This window comes from Athalia rosae, chromosome 1 (assembly GCF_917208135.1).
Source record: "Athalia rosae chromosome 1, iyAthRosa1.1, whole genome shotgun sequence".
Lineage (NCBI taxonomy): Eukaryota > Metazoa > Arthropoda > Insecta > Hymenoptera > Athaliidae > Athalia > Athalia rosae.
This window is the reverse complement of record NC_064026.1, coordinates 9,161,997-9,181,659: the sequence shown is the minus strand read 5'-3', so window position 1 is coordinate 9,181,659 and position 19,663 is coordinate 9,161,997. Positions and strand designations below refer to the sequence as shown.

At 38.3% G+C, this 19,663-nt stretch overlaps 7 protein-coding genes across 9 annotated transcripts; 1 reads left to right on the top strand and 6 right to left on the bottom strand.

Annotated features, from left to right (window-relative positions):
* Positions 1–629: 629 nt before the first annotated feature.
* Positions 630–1,623, bottom strand: LOC105685993 (39S ribosomal protein L43, mitochondrial). The gene is made up of 4 exons (XM_012400519.3): positions 1,468–1,623; positions 1,274–1,380; positions 965–1,170; positions 630–844 (listed from the first exon to the last, which is right to left on the bottom strand). The coding sequence occupies exons 1-4, from the start codon at positions 1,602–1,604 to the stop codon at positions 737–739; spliced, it is 558 nt and encodes a 185-aa protein (XP_012255942.1). The 5' UTR covers positions 1,605–1,623; the 3' UTR covers positions 630–736.
* Positions 1,624–1,769: 146 nt separating this feature from the next.
* LOC105685949 lies at positions 1,770–3,455 on the bottom strand. Its single transcript, XM_048660265.1, has 2 exons — positions 2,371–3,455; positions 1,770–2,262 (listed from the first exon to the last, which is right to left on the bottom strand). The coding sequence occupies exons 1-2, from the start codon at positions 2,645–2,647 to the stop codon at positions 2,033–2,035; spliced, it is 507 nt and encodes a 168-aa protein (XP_048516222.1). The 5' UTR covers positions 2,648–3,455; the 3' UTR covers positions 1,770–2,032.
* A 14-nt stretch (positions 3,456–3,469) lies between these two features.
* Positions 3,470–6,044, top strand: LOC105686103 (arp2/3 complex-activating protein rickA-like). Its single transcript, XM_048648995.1, has 4 exons — positions 3,470–3,772; positions 3,844–4,278; positions 4,348–4,572; positions 4,628–6,044. The coding sequence occupies exons 1-4, from the start codon at positions 3,470–3,472 to the stop codon at positions 5,387–5,389; spliced, it is 1,725 nt and encodes a 574-aa protein (XP_048504952.1). The 3' UTR covers positions 5,390–6,044.
* LOC105686105 (aldo-keto reductase family 1 member B1-like) lies at positions 5,690–8,673 on the bottom strand. Its single transcript, XM_012400715.3, has 5 exons — positions 8,442–8,673; positions 6,970–7,255; positions 6,482–6,870; positions 6,266–6,414; positions 5,690–5,867 (listed from the first exon to the last, which is right to left on the bottom strand). The coding sequence occupies exons 1-5, from the start codon at positions 8,526–8,528 to the stop codon at positions 5,831–5,833; spliced, it is 948 nt and encodes a 315-aa protein (XP_012256138.2). The 5' UTR covers positions 8,529–8,673; the 3' UTR covers positions 5,690–5,830.
* Positions 8,674–8,979: 306 nt separating this feature from the next.
* On the bottom strand, positions 8,980–14,113 carry LOC105688981 (aldo-keto reductase family 1 member B1-like). Of its 3 annotated transcripts, none has more exons than XM_048660263.1 (7): positions 13,979–14,113; positions 13,125–13,429; positions 11,933–12,998; positions 10,486–10,771; positions 10,016–10,404; positions 9,810–9,958; positions 8,980–9,415 (listed from the first exon to the last, which is right to left on the bottom strand). In XM_048660263.1, the coding sequence occupies exons 3-7, from the start codon at positions 12,002–12,004 to the stop codon at positions 9,379–9,381; spliced, it is 933 nt and encodes a 310-aa protein (XP_048516220.1). In that variant the 5' UTR covers positions 12,005–12,998; positions 13,125–13,429; positions 13,979–14,113; the 3' UTR covers positions 8,980–9,378. The 3 variants fall into 3 exon arrangements, with proteins under 3 accessions (XP_048516220.1, XP_048516219.1, XP_048516221.1); XM_048660262.1 differs by having other exon boundaries at positions 13,125–13,432; positions 13,979–14,103; XM_048660264.1 differs by lacking the exon at positions 13,979–14,113 and having other exon boundaries at positions 13,125–13,446.
* LOC125499737 lies at positions 12,876–16,119 on the bottom strand. Its single transcript, XM_048648994.1, has 4 exons — positions 16,047–16,119; positions 13,309–13,510; positions 13,125–13,215; positions 12,876–12,998 (listed from the first exon to the last, which is right to left on the bottom strand). The coding sequence occupies exons 1-4, from the start codon at positions 16,117–16,119 to the stop codon at positions 12,876–12,878; spliced, it is 489 nt and encodes a 162-aa protein (XP_048504951.1).
* Positions 16,120–16,971: 852 nt separating this feature from the next.
* LOC105686116 (aldo-keto reductase family 1 member B1-like) lies at positions 16,972–19,609 on the bottom strand. The gene is made up of 5 exons (XM_012400736.3): positions 19,451–19,609; positions 17,914–18,393; positions 17,614–17,820; positions 17,303–17,451; positions 16,972–17,184 (listed from the first exon to the last, which is right to left on the bottom strand). Exons 1-5 carry the CDS (start codon positions 19,523–19,525, stop codon positions 17,142–17,144), a joined length of 954 nt encoding a protein of 317 aa, XP_012256159.1. The 5' UTR covers positions 19,526–19,609; the 3' UTR covers positions 16,972–17,141.
* Positions 19,610–19,663: the final 54 nt, after the last annotated feature.

Genomic DNA, 19,663 nt, shown 5'->3' with positions numbered 1-19,663 from the left:
CATATTTTGTATCTGATGAATTCTCTACTGAATTAATTCGACTGTAGAGAATTCGAGGATTGTTCATTATTGGCCGTGAATTCATCCATAGCTTCTAATATCGACAGACATACGGAATGGTCTCTGGCGGCCCATATAAGTTTAGCTTCCACACAAGCATCTGAATCAAAATCCAAGATCGGCATTCATAAAGCAAATCACACAAACGACTTTCATCGTCTAATTATCATGATTCGTATCCACATGGCACAAGGGTACTTTTTTAGAACCGAAAAGTTTTAATCACTTGGATGAACTAAATTTCAAAGAAAAGTAGGTGATCTTACTTCTGAGTTTCATTCGTTGCTCTATTTTCTCTTTCAATTGAAGAAGTGCAGCTTCCAATTCCATTATCTGATTCTCGACTGATTGTGAATTTGTGTCAGACATTGTGATTAACTACCTCAAAGTTCGTTAAGTGAAAAGTAGTAAAACAGTTGAATCTCAAATTTCGGTGTACCAATCGTTAGTAGGTAGCGTGACAGATTGGTGGAGCTATGTGCACTGTACCTTAAATGAGATATTTGACAAGTGCAATTTGGTGAAAACTAGCATATTATCAGGTACAATGAGTGATTTGACAACAGACGACCTGTTAAAACGATGTCGAATTTATTTTGACTCTAGGATCTACAACTTCATCTTGTTATCTATTTATGGGAATATATACATTCTGTACTTTTTCAATAAAAAGTAATTATTCTGTGGAATTTGTTTTCACAGATGCATCTGCTTGTTGATTCTTGAAGATTTCCAGAAGCCTGTCAGTTGCAGTTGGTTCATACTTCTCCTTGCTCAACTCCGCCTGCAGAAATAGCGAAAATAAGCCATATCATACACTAGTTATTAAAGTGGAAGCTAGTATTCCGTCAGTAAGATTTAAAATATTTTGCACATATATAGAACCACATAAACATATGCATACATCAGGGAATTGAACCAGATTAAGAGCAGGATCTCTAAATGTAAATGGTGTCCAGGGCCCTTGAATGGATGGATGGTCGGTATGCCACATCTTTCGAAGCCTGAAATCTGAAGTATCACCTGACTGTGAGCGCAGCAATCCTATCCATTTGTTGACCTCTTCTACCGTGTATTTTTTGCAATATATAGAATGCTTCTCTCCATTTACTGAAATAAATTATAAATGGAATCATTTTGTTCTCTTGGGTCATATAAGGATTTTATTCAGGAATTTCTAAATTCCTTATGATATAATTGAGTCGAATCTTACGATACTCAGCGCATAGGACAGGCGTCTTATGCCTGCGAGGCTTTACGTAGACAACGACGCCTGGGTTCTCCTTCGCAAAATTCACGAGATCGTACTCCAAGAATTCTCTGTAAAACAAACCTTTGGGATAATTTCAAGTTCGTGCTCAGGACAGAATATAAGGTTAAGATATTATTATTGTTTAATCTATTCACCTGACACCACGGGAATCTCCATGGTGTTTACAAAATTTTATGGTTATTCGCTGCAGCTGACACACATATCTTCCAATACCATTATTTAACGCTGCACGGGGGAAGCCCGATTTCATAAACAAATGTGAATTCGACATCTTTTTATCTTGATCCGGTATAATTTTTATTGCCAGTCTTTTAGGCGTGAGACGCGCGCACCATGATACACGTGCGTGATAATCACGTGATTGGATATGAAATTACAAACTATGCGCGCAATGTCCATGATAAGCACGTTGACTGAAGAATAACCATTTGTCGGATGAGATCAACAAGATATATTTTTCAAAGTCCGACACAACAGATTGAGTACATATTACGATATGTAAAGCATGTGGAATCATACAATGTCCAATAATTTTTTTCAGCGACCTTACTATCAGTTGTAATTACTCTCACACTCCTATACGCCTGCAATAACATCGCTACGAGAAAAGTTCAATAGAAATCCTCACAATGCCAGCGAATATGAAGTTTTGATACAGTGTTTTTGAGCTAACATCAAAAATGATCTTATCGCAAGCAATCAGGTATTATCACACCATAAAGGTTCAATGATGTTACATTGCACAGGAGGCTGTGGCGACGGCGAAGAAGATGGGAGACAAGTTGGTAGGAATTCCCCAGGCCAAAGATGAACAGCATCTAAACACAGCAGCCCAACTAGTGCCCCATGGATCAAAGGTGCCATTACGCACAGCAATCGACCTCGAGTGCGGGTCTTCTGCGGCCATATGAATACTAGTCGCGAACCTCCTACGATTGATCAATTCGGTACATGATCAGATTATTGAGGATGGGAACATCGCATCCCATCCGATTTTCAGTTATAAAAATAGTTTAAACGAAATCTTGGGTTTGAACCTGGATTTCGACGGCTACTCGAAGAAGACATATGATGAGGGTTGACGCCAGGTGGGGCAGCAAAGAGGCTGTTCGGTTCCGAAGGTTTTCGCTTTCGATAGCTGAAGATCCTCCCTCCTACCACCTTCTGGTGAGGTTTAGGTTCGAATTTTCGTTGGACGTCAATGCCTGGTATACCTGTTTCTGCGCTTTTAAGGCTTTCCTGAGGTGTAGTACTCGCTGCAGTGATTAATGATATTTTGTCCTCATCTCCTCCCCCATCTCGCGATGATACCATCACCTCATTTACTTGGCTATTTTGAATATAAAACTTTCAATTCCGAGCAAAGCATTCACCTCTACCAATGAAATAATTGAGGGTACAGAAAATTATAACTTAGCCTGGTCTGGTAAACATTTTTATCGTGACTAGCAATATGAATAGGTACTCAGGGTATTTTCCGCAATTGATTTGGCACATAAATCCATTATCCGCGTTGATCTTCTCCAGATTACAGTACTTGCTCAGTTTTTTCACTATCACAACTGTATTTCCATTTCATACTTTTTGAGTCGACTTGAACATAATATTTTAGAACATCACTGAAAATTCTTTTGGTAGCGTTACATTATTTTGCATACATTACATAAAAGTCAAAAGACATGCTTCTTTCGGAGAACCTATTGCCATCTATTATGAATGACAATTGGTGGATGGCATGCAGGGAATAGGTGTTCATCAAAAGCATTTTTTTATGAAATTCAAAGGCCACAGAAGGCTTGGGATAAAAAGACTTTTATCTTAGCTTAAAATTCCGGGTCGCAGGAGGCTTTGAAATCTTAACTATATCAGCTTCAATGTCAATCAATTGATTCAGTTCGAAGCATTTGGCACAAACATGCAGAGCATGAAAATTTCAATAAAAAAAAAATAATTCAGGATACACAAAGCAACCAAAATTCCAATATCAAAAAGTAGATCTTAGGAAACGAAAATGGCAGCTTTGCAGTCTCATGGCAAGTCATTATAGTTACTATATTATAATGAAAATTATCTAAATATACATAATCTAAGTTTCTATCAAACAACCGTCGACCAGGCTGTACCTCTGATGTAAGAATGAACAGAGGGCCGGCGTCAAAACATTTCGAAAATGCCGTTTCAAAGTTTGAAGAACGCCGTTGTAACATGGTACAGCGTCAGCAGTTCCTCAAGAATAAAATTACCAGCATGGAAAGATCAATTCCGGCATTAATGGCATATAATATGTGGGTATCGGGGAAAAAGTGCACCGATGCGCCGTTGTGCAAAGTTAAAGAAATAATGGCAACATTTTCACCTACGCCAGATCCTACAGACAAGCTTCTAGAGAATTTAAAAAATAAGGTGCACGTGTTGAACAGAGAAACTGAGGAATTACACGTACGAGCAATCTGGTTTGACTTAATTAGTTCAATAAATATTTGCCGTGGTAATTTTACTGCAACTTGTAGGGTAAAATAATAGACACCGAAATAGAATTGGAAGAACGAGGAATGGAACTTGATTCTTTGGAGTCAGCAAACAACGAGCTCACGGAACGGATTACTGACTTGGAGAAGCAAGTAGAGAAAACGAAGGTTCCAAGCCTCCACTCCATTCATTCCGAAGATCTCGTATGTCTTGCGAAAATCCGGCAACTTGGTCATGAAGAAGTTAATCTAAAGTCGTGTATTCGAGAACTTGAAGAGAAAGAGGTCAAATTCCGACAGCAAATGGAACAACTCTTAACATCTAGAGAATTCCAGAAAGATAGTGGTGGGAAAAAAATGGTAAAAAGAATTCAGGAGTTAGAGGCAACGGAGAAAAAAATGAATTGCGCTCTTCAAACCCATAAGTACAACATGCACCAGCTCAAGAAGAAGCTTATGCAAAAGGAAAAAGAAATTGTAAGCAATCAATGATCAAAATCTTATCTTTGATATTTGTGATATCTCCACATGGTGGTATTTTTCCAGACTAGAATGGAAGCATTTCTCGGAGTGGATGGCGAGCCGAAAGATTCAAAACATGTTTATAAACGTAAACAAGATGACAAACAAAGTTCCAAACACGGGTCACGAGGTTCATGGCTACCAGAGTGGATGCTTCCAAGTAGTTCGACTGCTCCTGGTTTTCCCACAACCCCTGGAAAATCTACAGAAACATCCCCAAGCTCACCATCGTTTACTGATGATATTAATGTACAACAAATCGAATGACAATTATACTACTCCGTTAATCGATTAACACATATTCCATCTCCAGGGAAAATTAAAAAGATGCGTTTGCCCTACTCCCGCTTCGGTTCCATGCTACGAAAAGCCGCCTTGCCGTTCGGATAATTCCAAAACCAGATCTTGTTGTAATACGGAATCGAGTGGAACGCATTGTCCACTTCCACCTTGCCCAGCGACTCCATGTACACCGCCACCATGTCCTTCTCCCCTACGTGATACATCAGGTGGTACTCTTCCATCGTGTTGTAAGCCACCTTCATGCCCGCCTCCCCCATCTTGCAAGCCGGTTTGCTGCCCATCACCTCCGAGTTGCAAGCTACTATCGAATACCCAAGCTTCATCGACACGCTGTACCAACAATGTGCTTTGCAAGCCCCCGGAATGTCTCGAGTCCCCAGAATTTCGAAAACAGGATTTACCCTGCCCCTACGCTTATTGCTGTAAATCTCGTCGATCTTCTCGCCAACCAGATTCTTGCTGTCCCCCAGCGCCTTGTGACATTGGTTCTCCTTGCCACACGTGCCGATCTCAAACTCCCTGCAAGGAGTGTGTTTCCTCACCGCAATCGGGTGGCTGTCGGTGTTCGTGCAAGGGAAAATGTGCACGTGGAGAATCTAGCGTACCTTGTAACTGCAGTGCTGACGAAAATTATCGACCCAAAGGACTTCCAAAGCCTCCATGTGGTGGAGCGACCGGATGTTGGCTAGAGGAGGATAGCGACGATGATTTTTGTGCCTGTTGTACTTGTGGCTGCAACGAGAGCGATGATTCCGATCAATAGCAGACTAGAAATGTTTACCCGGTGATGATTAAATCACGCCGCTGACAGTGGAAAATACCAGAAATCATCGTACAAGCCGGTCTGTAATCGCTTCACACATCTTCAGATTCTTGTAGAATATCTCCGATAAAGATATTGACGTCTTGTGTCAATCAATGAGTGTAAAAAAAGGGACTCTTCCGATAACGTAACACAGAAGTTCGAAATTGTTATTTGTAAATCACGTACTCGAGCTTCGTAATTATTGATATGTTTTCAAAGGAGTAAGGAATACACAGGTGAATAAACAATTCTATTTTGTAGCTTATGTATAATTGCTTATATTTCGACGTGATTTATTATGTTGGAAGTGAGAATACATTTTCACAGAAATTGTTCACACACCATCGGATAGCCCCAGCTCAGAATTGTACAATCGTGTAAAATTCAGTTGTTCCTCATCTATTTCTCGAAAGGGTAATACGGGCTATCGATCCAGCTAAAAAATATCAAAGTCAGAGTCATGTAAGTTGAATAATTATTACGAACACTAATAAGCCGTAGGTAGTAAAAGTACAACAATAACTCGTATTGCGTTTTATAAGACGAATGGTTGTGTTTGATGATAATGAAATATATTGTGATAATGTGATAAAGGTATAATAACGGGTTTCAAGTGTTGTGTAATTTTTACTAGCTGCAATCGCTTGATTGTAGATAGCGCGAGTTCAGATATTGATAACCTGTAACGCAAAGCAATTCAAACATTTCTTCATTATTCGTACAGGGGTGATAGAACCCGAGTAATGTTTGCGTACTTAGAAGCTGCCGAATTACCATTACTATTACCATCTATTACATGATCCATGAATTTTAAGTCAAACGTCATATACTCACTCCGGTATTTGGCATAGTCTGAGATGACGATCCATCGAGGTAATGAGCTTAACATCTTCTTTAGAGAGTTCAAAGTCGAAAATTTCGAAGTTCTCTTTGATGCGAGATTTGTTCACTGATTTCGGGATAGCGACGTGTCCGCGATCAACCTGAAACGAAATGAACGTGAAGCAAACAATGGATATAACATTTTTTCATTCATCGCGTTATAATTACCTGGTAGCGCAGTAGAATTTGACTGATGGTCTTGTTGTATTTTTTTGCAATACTCGCGAGTTTGGGATCCTCCCTGAGTTTTGGCTCCCCAGGCTTTCCTAATCCTCCAATTGGTCGATATGCCGTAATCACGATACCCCTTGATTTACAAAATTCAGAGAGCTCAACTTGGGCTAAGAGGGGTTGACATTCGACTTGATTCGTGACTGGTTGAATTCTAGCGGTTTTTAACAATCTTTCCAGCTGTTCTTTGTTGAAATTGCTGACTCCAATATTTTTTGCCAATCCCTTTTCGCAAACTTCCTCCAAGGCTTTCCAAGTATCAACGTAGTCATGATCCGCGAACACGATTTTGCCATTGGCATCCTTAGGAGTCAGATCGCCGCCCTCTGAAAAATTCAACTTTTTTGTATTGCTTGAATTTCAATCAACGATTGATTTTGCTTCGATGTGAATTGTTCGTATTATTAATTCGAAAATTGAGTAACCTTCGTAAGCAACCGGCCAATGCATCAAGTAAAGGTCGACATAGTCAAGACCCAGGTCAGCTAAAGTTGTCCTTAGCGCAGGTTCGACAGCTCCCGGCCTATGAAAAGTATTCCAAAGTTTGCCGGTGTAGAAAATATCTTCTCGTTTGATGACACCTTCCGCAATTTTAGCTCGAATAGCTTCGCCGACTTCCTTTTCGTTCCCATAGAAATGTGCCCCATCGATATGACGGTAGCCTATGTCGATCGCATCTTTCACAGCTTGAGTTACTTCCCCAGGCGCGGACTGTCATTAAAATCAAAGATTTGCAATGCTAACGAATTATCAGAAGTTGTCTTTTTTCGGAATGACATAATTTCGTTTACTCAAACAGCTGATAAAATGACAAACAATCGGTTCTCTGTCATATGTAAGATAATTCTTCATGAAATTGGACCTTGAGGATTTCTACGTTAGATGGAATAGCATAGGGTTTAATCATGTATAATGAAATGTCTAACGATCGCGTCTCTGTAGTCGGTTTTGCATAAAAATGATCAGGGAAATATTCGTGTTCCTCATGATTCGCGATAACAGCCGATATCGCAAAAGAAATTTGTTTGTTCGAAATTATGTTTGGTTTGGTCAAAAGGCTCTGATTAAAAGTTAAAATCTTCCATCGCACAGAAAAAATTCCACAGATCATCCGATAGTACGATGGCGGAAAAAATTCCATAGATCAACCGATACTGTATTTTACGGTGTCGTATAGAGTAAAATATTTATTAATTTTTAGCAACAAACTTAGCCTAATAATTAAGAATTACTTTTTATCCTCGTATACGTTCCATCTCGACAATTTCCTTATATTTTCAAACGAAGATGGAATTTCGCTTAAAAAATATAACGTATGGGGTCCGCGCTATATACGGAAGCGTGAAAATAATTATTCAAAATGAATCTGCGGCATTCCACATTAAATTAACCACTTTTCAACCCGATACATTTTGATTTGGCTGACAATGAGATTTTCATACGTTACATTACCTGACTGGAAAATTTTGGAAAAATGCCTTCTTTGAATGGCCATAGCTTTTAGAGAAATTTAGCGAATTAGACGTCTTTTTTCAAATGGTTCATTTTTCAACGCACCTTACAAACAAAAATATAGAACAATTATTCAAAGCCATATCCTATACTATTTCTGAGTATTTTGGAAAAAGCCAAAGGTTTGAAAAATTCGCCACTTTTAATATTTTACTTTTTTCGAAAAGCATTTTCACTTATTCAACTCCTGATGCCGCAGATCCCATTGTAGAAGAATAGGGATGAGTTTTAATTTTTTCACAATACAGTAATCAATTTCAAGTGCGATTGAGTAATTGTTTGTTTGATTGTTCACAGAATGATAATAAAAACCATTAAAGCGCCGATAGTGTGCGTTATCATGCTGTCGTGCTTGTTATGTTATTTAGAAAAAATTCAAATTTACCTTATAAGTTCCTAGTCCAATAACCGGCATCTCTGCGCCATTCGGTAATTTTACCGTCGGTACTTCCGCAATTACAATCGCCGGCATGATGCAGTCTGGTTTGATATTCTGTCGAAGATATATAGAATGCGATACGAAAAGACAAACGGCGAATCAAACGATCCTTGACATCGAATGCGAGTCCCTTACTTCCACCTTGCCTCGAGCCGAAGATTAAAGTGATTCTGGAGTATACGAGCGTGATTAATCTTTTTATATAGAGAGTTTCTGTAGAAATCGGACAATTACGCGCGTGCGCGATTTTTTTTGTATTGATCAAAGTTTTTTGGCATCAGAGTTATCACCGGCTACAGCGTTGATTATCATCATCACTTATTTTGTTTCCAAAGGACATGCATAAAAGATTGTCTCTGCGACAGTGATACGATAACGGTTGCCCTGTACGTATAATGTACAAGATTATTGATAGCGCATAATTAAACAAACATGATCGCATTTGTTGCTTAATCGTAATTTAACTTCAAATTAGGACATATTCTTCACATTTATCCCAATTTATTTCGTATAATTATGTTTGTTGTACAGATATATGGCTCCTCACATATGTGATTAATTATTACCGCATAAACATATCGGCGAACACCCAAAATAATGATATATGTTGTGACAGCAAAATGTTTGATTGATATGAACTACGGTCAACGAACGCGTCATTGGAATGATTAAAAAAATACAATTTAATCGAGCAAAGACTTTGCCAGGTAGACCAAATGTAACTAATATAGACTGTCTGAAACAAGCAAATTTTTTGACCGTAGGTATATCTTTCAACTTTAAAATTTTTGCATAAATTGTGTATACGCCATCGAAGAGTTGAAGCTCAACATTTTGTCCAATCATACCGGCTATTTGCTTGTTCTTCATGTACATCACGATGTTACTTCTCGAAGGGAAAATGCGGGCTATCAACGCATCTGTGAAAAGAAATTTTCGGGTTCAATATCGTGAGAGTTAAGAGGTCAACAAATGTAATTACGAGTCATTTTAATAAACAACTCGCATTACACTTGAAGATAAATGGTTTGATATTATATGGTCAACATCTGGATCAATGAACTTATTACGAATTTCCACGAAGTTTTGAAACTTTACAACCAACGGCTCAATCATAGAGCATGTTCAGACATTGATAATCCATAACCGGTGGATTAGTGTCAAACTAGTATAGACAATTTAGATATTCCGAAATGAATAATGGGATGATAGAAGCGAGAGTAATGGATGTAATTAAGCACCGCCGAATCAACGTTACGATTTATATATTACCAAAAAAATTTAAAACAGTTAAACCAGTCGTCGTATACTTACTCCAACATTGGGCAGAGTCTGAGATCACGGTTCAAAGAGTTTATGAGATCAACATCCTGTTCAGATAGTTCAAAGTCGAAAATTTCGAAGTTCTCTTTGATACGAGATTTGTTCACGGACTTTGGGATCACGACGTGGCTGCGATCAACCTGAATCAAAACAAACGTGTAGCGAACAATAAAATAGAAAATTTTTCATCCAATTACCTGGTAGCGTAGCAGGATTTGACTAATGGTCTTGTTGTATTTTTTTGCAATGCGCGCGATTTCAGGATCCTCCCTGAGTTTTGGTTCCCAAGGCTTTCCCAAGCCTCCGATCGGTCGGTAAGCCGTGAGAACGATACCCTTTGATTTGCAGTATCCGGAAAGCTCGAATTGAGCTAAATAAGGTTGACATTCGACTTGATTAGTGACCGGCTTGATTTTGGCAGTTTTCAACAATCTTTCCAGCTGTTCTTTGTTGAAATTGCTGACCCCGATATTTTTTGCCAATCCCTTTTCGTGAATATCTTCCATAGCCTTCCAAGTATCAACGTAGTCATAATCCGCAAACACGAGTTTACCATTCGCATCCTTAGGGTTGGGGTCGGCTCCCTCTAAAAAGTTTCACCTTTTTATATCACATCGATTCAGATCATCGATCGCTATTTTTAACGTTCGTTCGAAATAGAAATAACCTTTGTAAGCAAACGGCCAATGTATCAAGTAGAGGTCGACGTAGTCAAAACCAAGATCATCCAAAGTCGTCCTTAGCGCAGGTTCGACAGCTCCTGGCCTATGAAAAGTATTCCAAAGTTTGCCGGTGTAGAAAATATCCTCTCTTTTGATGACACCTTCCTCAATTTTACTTCGAATAGCTTCGCCGATTTCTTTTTCGTTTCCGTAAAAATGAGCCCCATCGATATGACGGTAGCCTATGTCGATCGCATCTTTTACGGCCTGAGTTACTTCACCAGGCGCGGACTTTTGTATGAAAAAGAAGATCCACAACGTTAGGAAATTATGCGTCAATCTTCTTTCTCGATTCATACGATTCCATTTATGCGAATAACGTAAAAAAAATTGCAAAATGGGTTTACATTTTATGTGCAAGATAATTTTTTATCACTTTGACTTTTTACAACGATCCTCGATGTGATTGTGAAATGAGGAGTTAAACTGATACCTATCTAGCAATCTCGTACCTCCGAACACTCACAGTGATCGGTGGTTACATTATTTATTTCCCTCATAATTTATGATAAGCATCTGAGTCATATTTACAAGAGATTATGTTTGTTAGAAAATGTTGCTTGGTTTTTTGGAAGAATAGAAAATTTCAAATCTTCCCACAGTAATGAATGAATTTTGTGTTGGCCACCTATAGATTTCAGGATGAAAAAATGGATACAACTTTATTGTAAAATTAAGAAGGATCATGTGGCGTATCTAATAGAAACACGAGTACGTTTTATCAAACCATCGTATTTGTTATACTTTTATGCACCGCTGGGTAAAATTCTCTCATAGATTTATTTATAATAACAAATGGAAAATGCTTTTAGAGATACCATTTGAAATGGGCTAATCGGATTGGTCATTTCGAACCTATTTAAAATAGGAGGTGGAGAATTGGTACGTAAACTAGATCCTAAATGCAAAATGATCGGTAAACTGAAATTATTTATATTTTACAAATCATCTAACTCATTTCTTGTCAAGTTTTTTTTTGTACATCTAGAATAATCTAAAGTTGGCGGGATAGTATATTTGAATTGCGTACACTTGAACGCAACCAGCGACTCAGCGAGACAATATATCAGTGCGACAAAATGACCAAACGAGAACACAAATTCGATATTCGAGAGCTCGACGTTTGAAATAGACGGGAGTTGAATTATTGCAAAACCGCGAATAATTATCTTAGCCAACTGAAAAACCATCGAACCATTCGATAAATGGCTAAATGCCTAGTTTCTCTTATTTGAAATGTAAAATGAAAACGCTATTTCGAAATCCTAGATAAAATAGTAGACGAAAAATGCCATTTTACATTTCAAATACCTATTCGAAATGAAACCATTTCAAATATTACCCAGCAGTGCGCGTAGAGCCCAGTATGTGATTTTAAAAATTCAAATTTACCCTCCACGTTCCGAGTCCGAGGATCGGGACCTCTGCGCCATTGTAGAACTTCACTGCCGGTATCTTCGCCATTACGCAATTAACAATTCAACGATACTTGATTCGTTACGCCCTGCGCAAAATATGAAAAATGGGCTAATAAAATGTAAAATAGTCAGCAAAATACTACACGACAACAAGTTTATTCGCCTTCTACTTCTACTTCGCCTTAAAAGCAAGAGATCAAAGCCACTCTATCGAACGCCTAGTAAACTCTATTATATATACATGTGCTCTATAACCACGTGGTTATCATCCACGCATGCGTCTGATAAATAATCCTTTCAAATTCCTAGTCGAGTACTAATCGCGATGTTCCCGAAGCTGATAGCGCTGCTTATCATCTCGTCCCGGGATTATTCCCATGTTCTCTGATTATGGGCCATAACTCACGAAACCTTACGACGAGGTCTCTTTTCGGGTCTCTTTTCGAATATCATTTGAATATGTTCTCCGCACATAGCAATGGTATCTTTGCATGAAACTGATTCAAAATTAAAGACATCTTTTCATTATTTCTCATCTAGTTACATATTTTTATTCACCTGCATTTGGTCCGTAGTTACCATGCAAATGATGTAATGCGAAATTATGATAGGTACCTTTTGTACTGTGCTAATTACAGCCGTACAACCATTGATGTGATAACAGTTGAATTAGTTTGGTAAATAAATGACACTCAGGTGGATATATTGAAGAAATTGTGATGTATAGTTACGGGTCAGGCACGTGTTGTTTCCTTGTCAGCGATCATGCTTTTCGAACGGTTACTATGGGCGTTTGATGCACTTGAAAAGTTGCATTATCGTTTTGCAATACTTAAGATAAGTTCGTTTTATTTTACAAACAGGTAACGCGGCACAGAGCCGCAATCTTATGCTAACAACCGGCAGAATCTGCGGATTCAAGCCAAGAATTCGATGAGTTCAATGTCTTCATTGGTGAGTTCAAAATCGAAAATATCTAAGCTTTCTTCCGTGAGTGATTTTGTAAGAGACTTATGGCAGATAACATGGCCACGATGTACCTGAAACGTACAATAAATTGATGTCGATTTTACATATTATTACCAATCGGAATAACAGGCCAATTTCAATTCGCGGTATCTAATATGATCTTCCACCGATCATGTAAAAATGCCATGCATACGTACCTGGTGCTGTAATATGATTTGTGCAGCGGTCTTGTATTTTTTCGCCATACTATTAATTTCAAATTTTGAGTCGAGGACGACTGGCATTTGACTTGATTGGTAACAGGTACGATTTTTTATGCTTTCCTCAATCTTTTCAACTGTTTTTCGTTGAAATTATTAAAATATTTTTTGCTGAACCTACTTCGTAGTCGTTTTCCATGGCCCTCGAGTATCGACATAGTCGTAATCATCGGATTGAATTATGCGATCCGCTCCGATTCGTCTCTCTTTATCAAACAATTCTTTCACTGTCGTCTTGACCTCTGCTGGTGAATCCAGATTATTATTCAATAATTCACAAATGCTTTCCTCGTCAGCAACATCAATATTCATAATATCATCAACTGTCAGTTTGAATGGATTGATCAGAATTAAACCGGGTGTTTTTTTTTTTTTTTTCTCGAAAATAACTATATCTCTTATGATTTTAACACCGGATATGCAGTTTCCACTTAATGAGAAGTTCATCTTGATTCTCGATTGTGTTGAATAATAGGCAAACACTTTTTTATTTGGATTCATATATCATTCTGGAATGGCGTAGCTGGTAGGTATTTCAATTTGCCACCATTATTCGATTGATAAGTTGGTAAACGGACGTTAACAATACCGAGCAGTTTTTCAAATTTGAAGTCATTTTAAACAGAGATGAGTTTTAATTTTTTAACCATGCAGTAATCAATTTCAAGTGCGATTGAGTAATTATTTATTCAATTATTCATAAAATAATAATAAAAACCATTAAAGCGCCGATAGTGTGCGTTATCATGCCGTCGTGCTTGTTATGTTATTTAGAAAAAATTCAAATTTACCTTATAAGTTCTTATTCCAATAACCGACATCACTACGCTATTCGGTAATTTTATCGTCGGTACTTCTGCCATTACAATTGCTCGCATGATGCAGTCTGGTTTGATATTCTGTCAAAGGTATATAGAATACGGGTCTCTTACTTCCACCTTGCCTCGAGCCAAGAATTAAAGTTATTCTGGAGTACACGAGCGTGATTATTTTTTTATATAGAGAGTTTCTGTAGAAATTGGACAATTACGCGCGTGCGCGATTTTTTTTTTTTGTATTGATCAAAGTTTTTTGGCATCGCAGTTATCACCGGCTACAGCGTTGATTATCATCATCACTCATTTTGTTTTCAAAGGACATGCATAAAAGATTGTCTCTGCGACAGTGATGCGATAACGGTTGCCCTGTACATATAATGTACAAGATTATTGATAGCGCATAATTAAACAAACATGATCGCATTTGTTGCTTAATCGTAATTCAACTTCAAATTAGGACGTATTTTCCACATTTATCCCAATTTATTTCATATAATTATGGTTGTTGTACAGATATATGGCTCCTCGAATACATATGTGGTTAATTATTACCGCATAAACCCATCCGTGAACACCCAAAAAAATGATTTGTTATGGCATCAAAATGTTTGATTGATATGAACTGCGGTTAAAGAACGCGTCATTGAAATGATCGAATAATGCAAGTAAACAGGGTGAATACGTTTCCTGAAAGATCAGACGTAGCAAATGTCACCTACATGCATCAAAGTAAGCAATCAAGCAGTGTGTAGCTTGCATGAAATTATTCAGGAAGTAACAAGTATGAGGCGATTCAGCGTAATTTCACTGAGGACTCGAGCATTCGAAATGAAGCGTTATTTGGCTCGAAATTAAGGTATTACTAAGAAAGTTTTGAGATGTTTGGCATTAACAAGTAAGTAAGACTAATTAGCCAAACGACAAAGTCGATGCGTCGAATTTTTTTAAATTATTCTTGTTCCGCTGAGAGATTTTGGAAAAATTATATCGACAAGGTCGAGAACCCTGTCAAGTATAATATGTGTAGTGGAGATTGCTGTGAGCGATGGACGGACGGACCCGAGAATCTCGCTCTAATCACTCTCCGGAAATTTTGTGCCTCCTACTCGTGATTCAAAAAATCGTTACTCTCCCCGTAATCATCGAATGTTTGACAATTTTCAGCTTAAATCATCATAAAACTCACAATCAGACATACCCGGGTCACGAATGGACAGTTAAATATTCAATAAGTACGTCTTAATCTCCAGTCGCGGCAATAACGATTGACAAAATGTGCTGTCTTCCGCTTTTCATCTCGCACCAATTCAAGATATGGTAATGAACAAACAATCTAATAAACCTGGAACGAGCTTTTTGTTTACGTTGGGTCCGGGAAGGACTTTAATCTTTTCGACGTACCATCCTACATCCACTTGGGTCTGTATCACTCGAGGGTGAGGAACAGTGCGTTTTATTATCTGTAGACGCATAGTAGACGTGTTATCAAAAGATTGTGTGCATCTTGGTATTCGAGATGCATAATCTCCCAACTCGTGAAATCTTCGAGACTCCAACGATGAGACTTTAGTTTCATTTTTCATCAGATACGTGCGTTTTCTTCGTATAGAAAGCTATAATATTAGCTCTTGTTGAAAACATGATCATTAATAATTCGAAACACCGATCAGCGTATCTGTCAAATAGATTCTGTGTATGTTTTCGAAATTACGTCTAGACATAATTCACATTGAACGTCCATACTCTCATAAATTTTTCCTATTCTGTGTTACCCAGAATAATTATTATTCTAAATTCAATTTAATATCAGCTACAATTTATAAGGTATTTTAGATACGGACTAGATTTATCTATGCCCTCCCACCCGAAGATGACCTATTTTTTTTTTTGGTTTGAATTGTAAGACCCTCCCTTTCTTGATTGCAGATGATTTCAGCATCAAATGAAACCAGTGAATTTTAGGGTAGCAAAGATTTAGCGAAGGATCGAATCTTCATTCCGATTTTTCTCAGTTTTTCTGCTAAAATAATGTAAAAATTACCAAACTTTTCCCTAACTTTTCCAGTTTTCAAATTTCTTGACATTGCCATATTTTCCAGTAATGTGGCCACCATCTTATGCGGCAAAATAAATTAACGAATCCGTTTTGAGTTTTGTTTTTATCGGGATACATTCACCCAAAGTCACGTGCTTAGCGTGCTCACCTCGTGTGTCACGTTCCATAAAGGTTTCAAAATATTTCTGACTGCAATAAACGCATTAAGATCATCGCCCGATAAAATGTAAGGTCGTTCTAAACGGGAACTCCGGTTTTCTCGATCCTCAAGAAGTAGTCACAAGAATTCCACCTTGTTTTGACTTCATGTATCAGCTTTAAAGCTGACTGTTCTGTAAGGTCTCTAATTCTCGTGAAGCGAAAGAATTGAACAGTATTCTCAACTTTCACTGAAAGATTTATGAGTAAAGATTTTCAGTCACCAATCAGGTTTCTGGCCTATTTTGTTTATGACGTAGCCAGAGCATGAAATATGTTTCAATTCACCAAATTCAGGAAGTGGAAAACCGCGATCACGGACTGATTGATTTGTTTATCATTAATTTGCTATTCGTTGCAAATTTTAAAAAGTTTTACTCCGAGAACAGCAATTGTCTGTCCCTCTTTCGAGTAATACGCACCCAGTTCATATGAGGTCATTTCATAGCATAGGTAAATAAGTAGCGTAAAAAATTTCAACCACCGGATAAAACGAAACTATCTCGCGAAAAAAAAAATTATTTCCTACACATAGACATATGTCTATATATTCTTCAATCACGGTAAAACTATAACCGTTATCTACGCTATAACTATGTATATACGCACGCACTTGACTGCTTCGAATACGTGCATCAAAGTAAGAAATTTAGCAGTATTAAGCTCACATGAAATTATTCGGGATCATCAAGAAGCAAGAAATACGAGGATATTCGATGTAAAGGTTTTATTCAAAAAACAGGATTGTTGCGATATTACATACGTCTGACTTTTTCACACGTTTTACACGTATACTTTCCTTGTGTTTTTTTTTTTTTTTGTTTTTATTTCTTTTTTTAGCGAAAAAGAACACATTATATCCAGAAAATGGCCGAGATCATTTTAGAACGGTATATTAAACGGCCAGTATTGATGGCTGCGTGAGCTGCAACGAAATAAATTGAAAAAGATGTCAGTTTTGATACCCAAAAAGGTTCGTGCCGAGGTTCATGCTTACCGCGATGGCAAATTTGTACAAAAGGTCGATAAAATAATGAACTCACTTTTCCAATGCGCAAATCCTACCATTGCAGTCAAAAGTGTTGAGGTATTCGATGTCTTCGGGAGCCAACTTGAAATCGAAGACCTCGAAGTTCTCGGCGATTCGTGATTTCGTCACGGACTTGGGAATGACGATGTTGCCGCGATCGAGCTGTGTAAATGCAATGAATTCGTATTCAATGAAAGGAATTCTTCCACAAAGTAATGAAAGATAACTGCAGATTCGCGATTTACCCTACGATTCCCGAAATCACTCCGTTCGATGGTACTACCTATAGGTATATCGCGTCGAAAGAAAACGGCCATAGCTCACCTGGTAACGGATGACAAGCTGGGCTGGAGTCTTGTTGTATTTTTTAGCGAGTTCTTTGAGCTTGGCGTCATCGAGCAATTGAGGATCACCTGGTTTGGCCCATGGTCTGTCTGGAGATCCCAAAGGACTGTAACCGGTGACAAGGATATTTTTGCTCTTGCAAAACTCAGCGAGTTTCAGTTGATTTAGATACGGATGGCACTCGATCTGCAATGAGCATCAGAGGAAGTCATTAAAAGTGAACATAAAATAACATATTGATTCTGTGGAAAAAAAACGAAAATAACAGCGCGTGTATACCTGGTTTACTACTGGTTTGATCTCGGCATTTTTCAGCAATCTTTCCAGTTGTTCGGAGTTGAAGTTGCTCACACCGATGCTCTTGGTGAGGCCCTTTTTGTTCACACTCTCCATAGCCTTCCAGGTTTCGAGGTAATCAACGTCGCTGAATTGCAGGCTGCCGTCAGGATTTGTTGGGGCAAGTTCACCCCCTTCTTTGTAACCGAATGGCCAATGTATCAAATAAAGGTCAACGTTTTCAACGCCAAGGTCGGCGAGGGTTGTTCTCAACGCCGGCTCGACGAGGTCTTGTCTGTGGAAGGTGTTCCATAATTTACTGGTGATGAAAAGATCTTCACGTTTTACGACTCCTTGTGCAATTTTTTCCCGAATCGCTGCGCCGACTTCCTTTTCGTTGCCGTAAATGTGAGCACAATCGATGTGTCGGTATCCAATATCAATCGCATCTTTGACGGCCTGAGTAACTTCACCGGGCTTTGACTGAAATGCAAGAATGGTCGTAACATATTGTAATAAAAATCGTTCAATCATATTGATAAACCTGTCAGCCCATATAGATTATCGCGTTCGCAGCGGAAGAGCTCTACGTTTATTTATCGAAATAGCTGAGGCTTCCTAGCAAATAGCAATCTGTTAGTACAACAATAGGCTAACAATTTTGCTGGAGAACCAACTGATGCAATTCACGTGCCTACAATATTTGTTGACAAATTTGAAATCCATTACGTTTTGATCAACTATTTTTGTATTTTGTTACTTCAATAATGGTACATCCAGTTCACGGAAGTTTTCAAAAATTGGAATGTTCAAATTGATCAATATTGCCTCGTATTTTATCGTTAGAAACGAGAAGACTCATTGTATAAGAGACTTGGAATGGTATCCAGGACGCCTCAGGCAATTTTACAGGTGTAATTAACGTTATCTTCTTACAATCGATGCTTGAATTCTATTACATCGGAATTGTATTTCGAATAGTTCTCAGAAGTGACCCTCAACCAAGGTCGATGTCGTTAATTTAATATACGATGTAATTATAATATGCCTATCGGTGTTCGTGTCAATATCGTGTGATGTAACGTGTGATACATATTCTTAGAAAAAAAGGTATGATCGTTTCTGCAATAACATTATACATTAAAATGCTTTGAAACTATGTGCGCGATTTGAAAAATTTTTAAAAACGAACGTTTCGTCGTAGAGCATATTTTTATACAGTCGTAATTGGTTTTGTAGCAAATCTCCGGTCGTGTTGAGTCTCGGTTCGTTACGATGTGACCTTCTTATCGTAGTCTCGGTGACGCGTTGTAAAATTCCTCTTCCGACGAGGAGGATCGTAACGCGATTCGAACGGACTAAGAATTCCCTCTGCGACTACGCTTTTGGTTCTCGCGGTATTCCCGTTCGTCGCGCAATGCGCGAAGCTGGCCAGCAGCAAGAAGACGAGATGATAAAACGGAGTGCGTGATTTCGCATTACATCACAAGATCACAGAAGATCCGTAAATATAGCACGTGTATCAAAGATCTGTGTTCACCTTCCACGTTCCCAAGCCAAAGACGGGGATCTCCTGGCCGTTATAAAACTTCACTTTCGGCACTTTGGTGGTCATGGTGACGATTTATGAATTTATTAGTTCCCTGAATCCGGTATCACCGAAAGTGTAGGAGTCGACTGTGGCCGTCCAGGCCTTGCGAGCCTTTTATCCCTCTCCCCCACTAACGAACTCGTCTATAGGTGTGCTTCATGT

Bases quoted from the DNA above. Each gene is read 5' to 3' on its own strand.
- LOC105685993 (XM_012400519.3), bottom strand. From the start codon at position 1,604: ATGTCGAATTCACATTTGTTTATGAAATCGGGCTTCCCCCGTGCAGCG. The intron at 1,381-1,467 runs GTGAATAGATTA...TTTGTTTTACAG, and splicing joins GGAGATTCCCGTGGTGTCAG to AGAATTCTTGGAGTACGATC. The intron at 1,171-1,273 runs GTAAGATTCGAC...AATTTATTTCAG, and splicing joins TGTCCTATGCGCTGAGTATC to TAAATGGAGAGAAGCATTCT.
- LOC105685949 (XM_048660265.1), bottom strand. From the start codon at position 2,647: ATGGTATCATCGCGAGATGGGGGAGGAGATGAGGACAAAATATCATTA. The intron at 2,263-2,370 runs GTTCAAACCCAA...GATCAATCGTAG, and splicing joins GAGTAGCCGTCGAAATCCAG to GAGGTTCGCGACTAGTATTC.
- LOC105686103 (XM_048648995.1), top strand. From the start codon at position 3,470: ATGAACAGAGGGCCGGCGTCAAAACATTTCGAAAATGCCGTTTCAAAG. The intron at 3,773-3,843 runs GTACGAGCAATC...TGCAACTTGTAG, and splicing joins GAGAAACTGAGGAATTACAC to GGTAAAATAATAGACACCGA. The intron at 4,573-4,627 runs GTACAACAAATC...TAACACATATTC, and splicing joins CGTTTACTGATGATATTAAT to CATCTCCAGGGAAAATTAAA.
- LOC105686105 (XM_012400715.3), bottom strand. From the start codon at position 8,528: ATGCCGGCGATTGTAATTGCGGAAGTACCGACGGTAAAATTACCGAAT. The intron at 7,256-8,441 runs GTAAATTTGAAT...TTTTAATGACAG, and splicing joins TTGGACTAGGAACTTATAAG to TCCGCGCCTGGGGAAGTAAC. The intron at 6,871-6,969 runs GTTACTCAATTT...TGAATTTTTCAG, and splicing joins TTGGCCGGTTGCTTACGAAG to AGGGCGGCGATCTGACTCCT.
- LOC105688981 (XM_048660263.1), bottom strand. From the start codon at position 12,004: ATGGCGAAGATACCGGCAGTGAAGTTCTACAATGGCGCAGAGGTCCCG. The intron at 10,772-11,932 runs GTAAATTTGAAT...TTCATACAAAAG, and splicing joins TCGGACTCGGAACGTGGAGG to TCCGCGCCTGGTGAAGTAAC. The intron at 10,405-10,485 runs GTTATTTCTATT...GAAACTTTTTAG, and splicing joins TTGGCCGTTTGCTTACAAAG to AGGGAGCCGACCCCAACCCT.
- LOC125499737 (XM_048648994.1), bottom strand. From the start codon at position 16,119: ATGGTGGCCACATTACTGGAAAATATGGCAATGTCAAGAAATTTGAAA. The intron at 13,511-16,046 runs GTAATTTTTACA...TCAAACTGACAG, and splicing joins AAAAGTTAGGGAAAAGTTTG to TTGATGATATTATGAATATT. The intron at 13,216-13,308 runs GTAGGTTCAGCA...TTACCAATCAAG, and splicing joins CCATGGAAAACGACTACGAA to TCAAATGCCAGTCGTCCTCG.
- LOC105686116 (XM_012400736.3), bottom strand. From the start codon at position 19,525: ATGACCACCAAAGTGCCGAAAGTGAAGTTTTATAACGGCCAGGAGATC. The intron at 18,394-19,450 runs GTGAACACAGAT...CTTGCATTTCAG, and splicing joins TTGGCTTGGGAACGTGGAAG to TCAAAGCCCGGTGAAGTTAC. The intron at 17,821-17,913 runs GTATACACGCGC...TGCTCATTGCAG, and splicing joins TCAAACCAGTAGTAAACCAG to ATCGAGTGCCATCCGTATCT.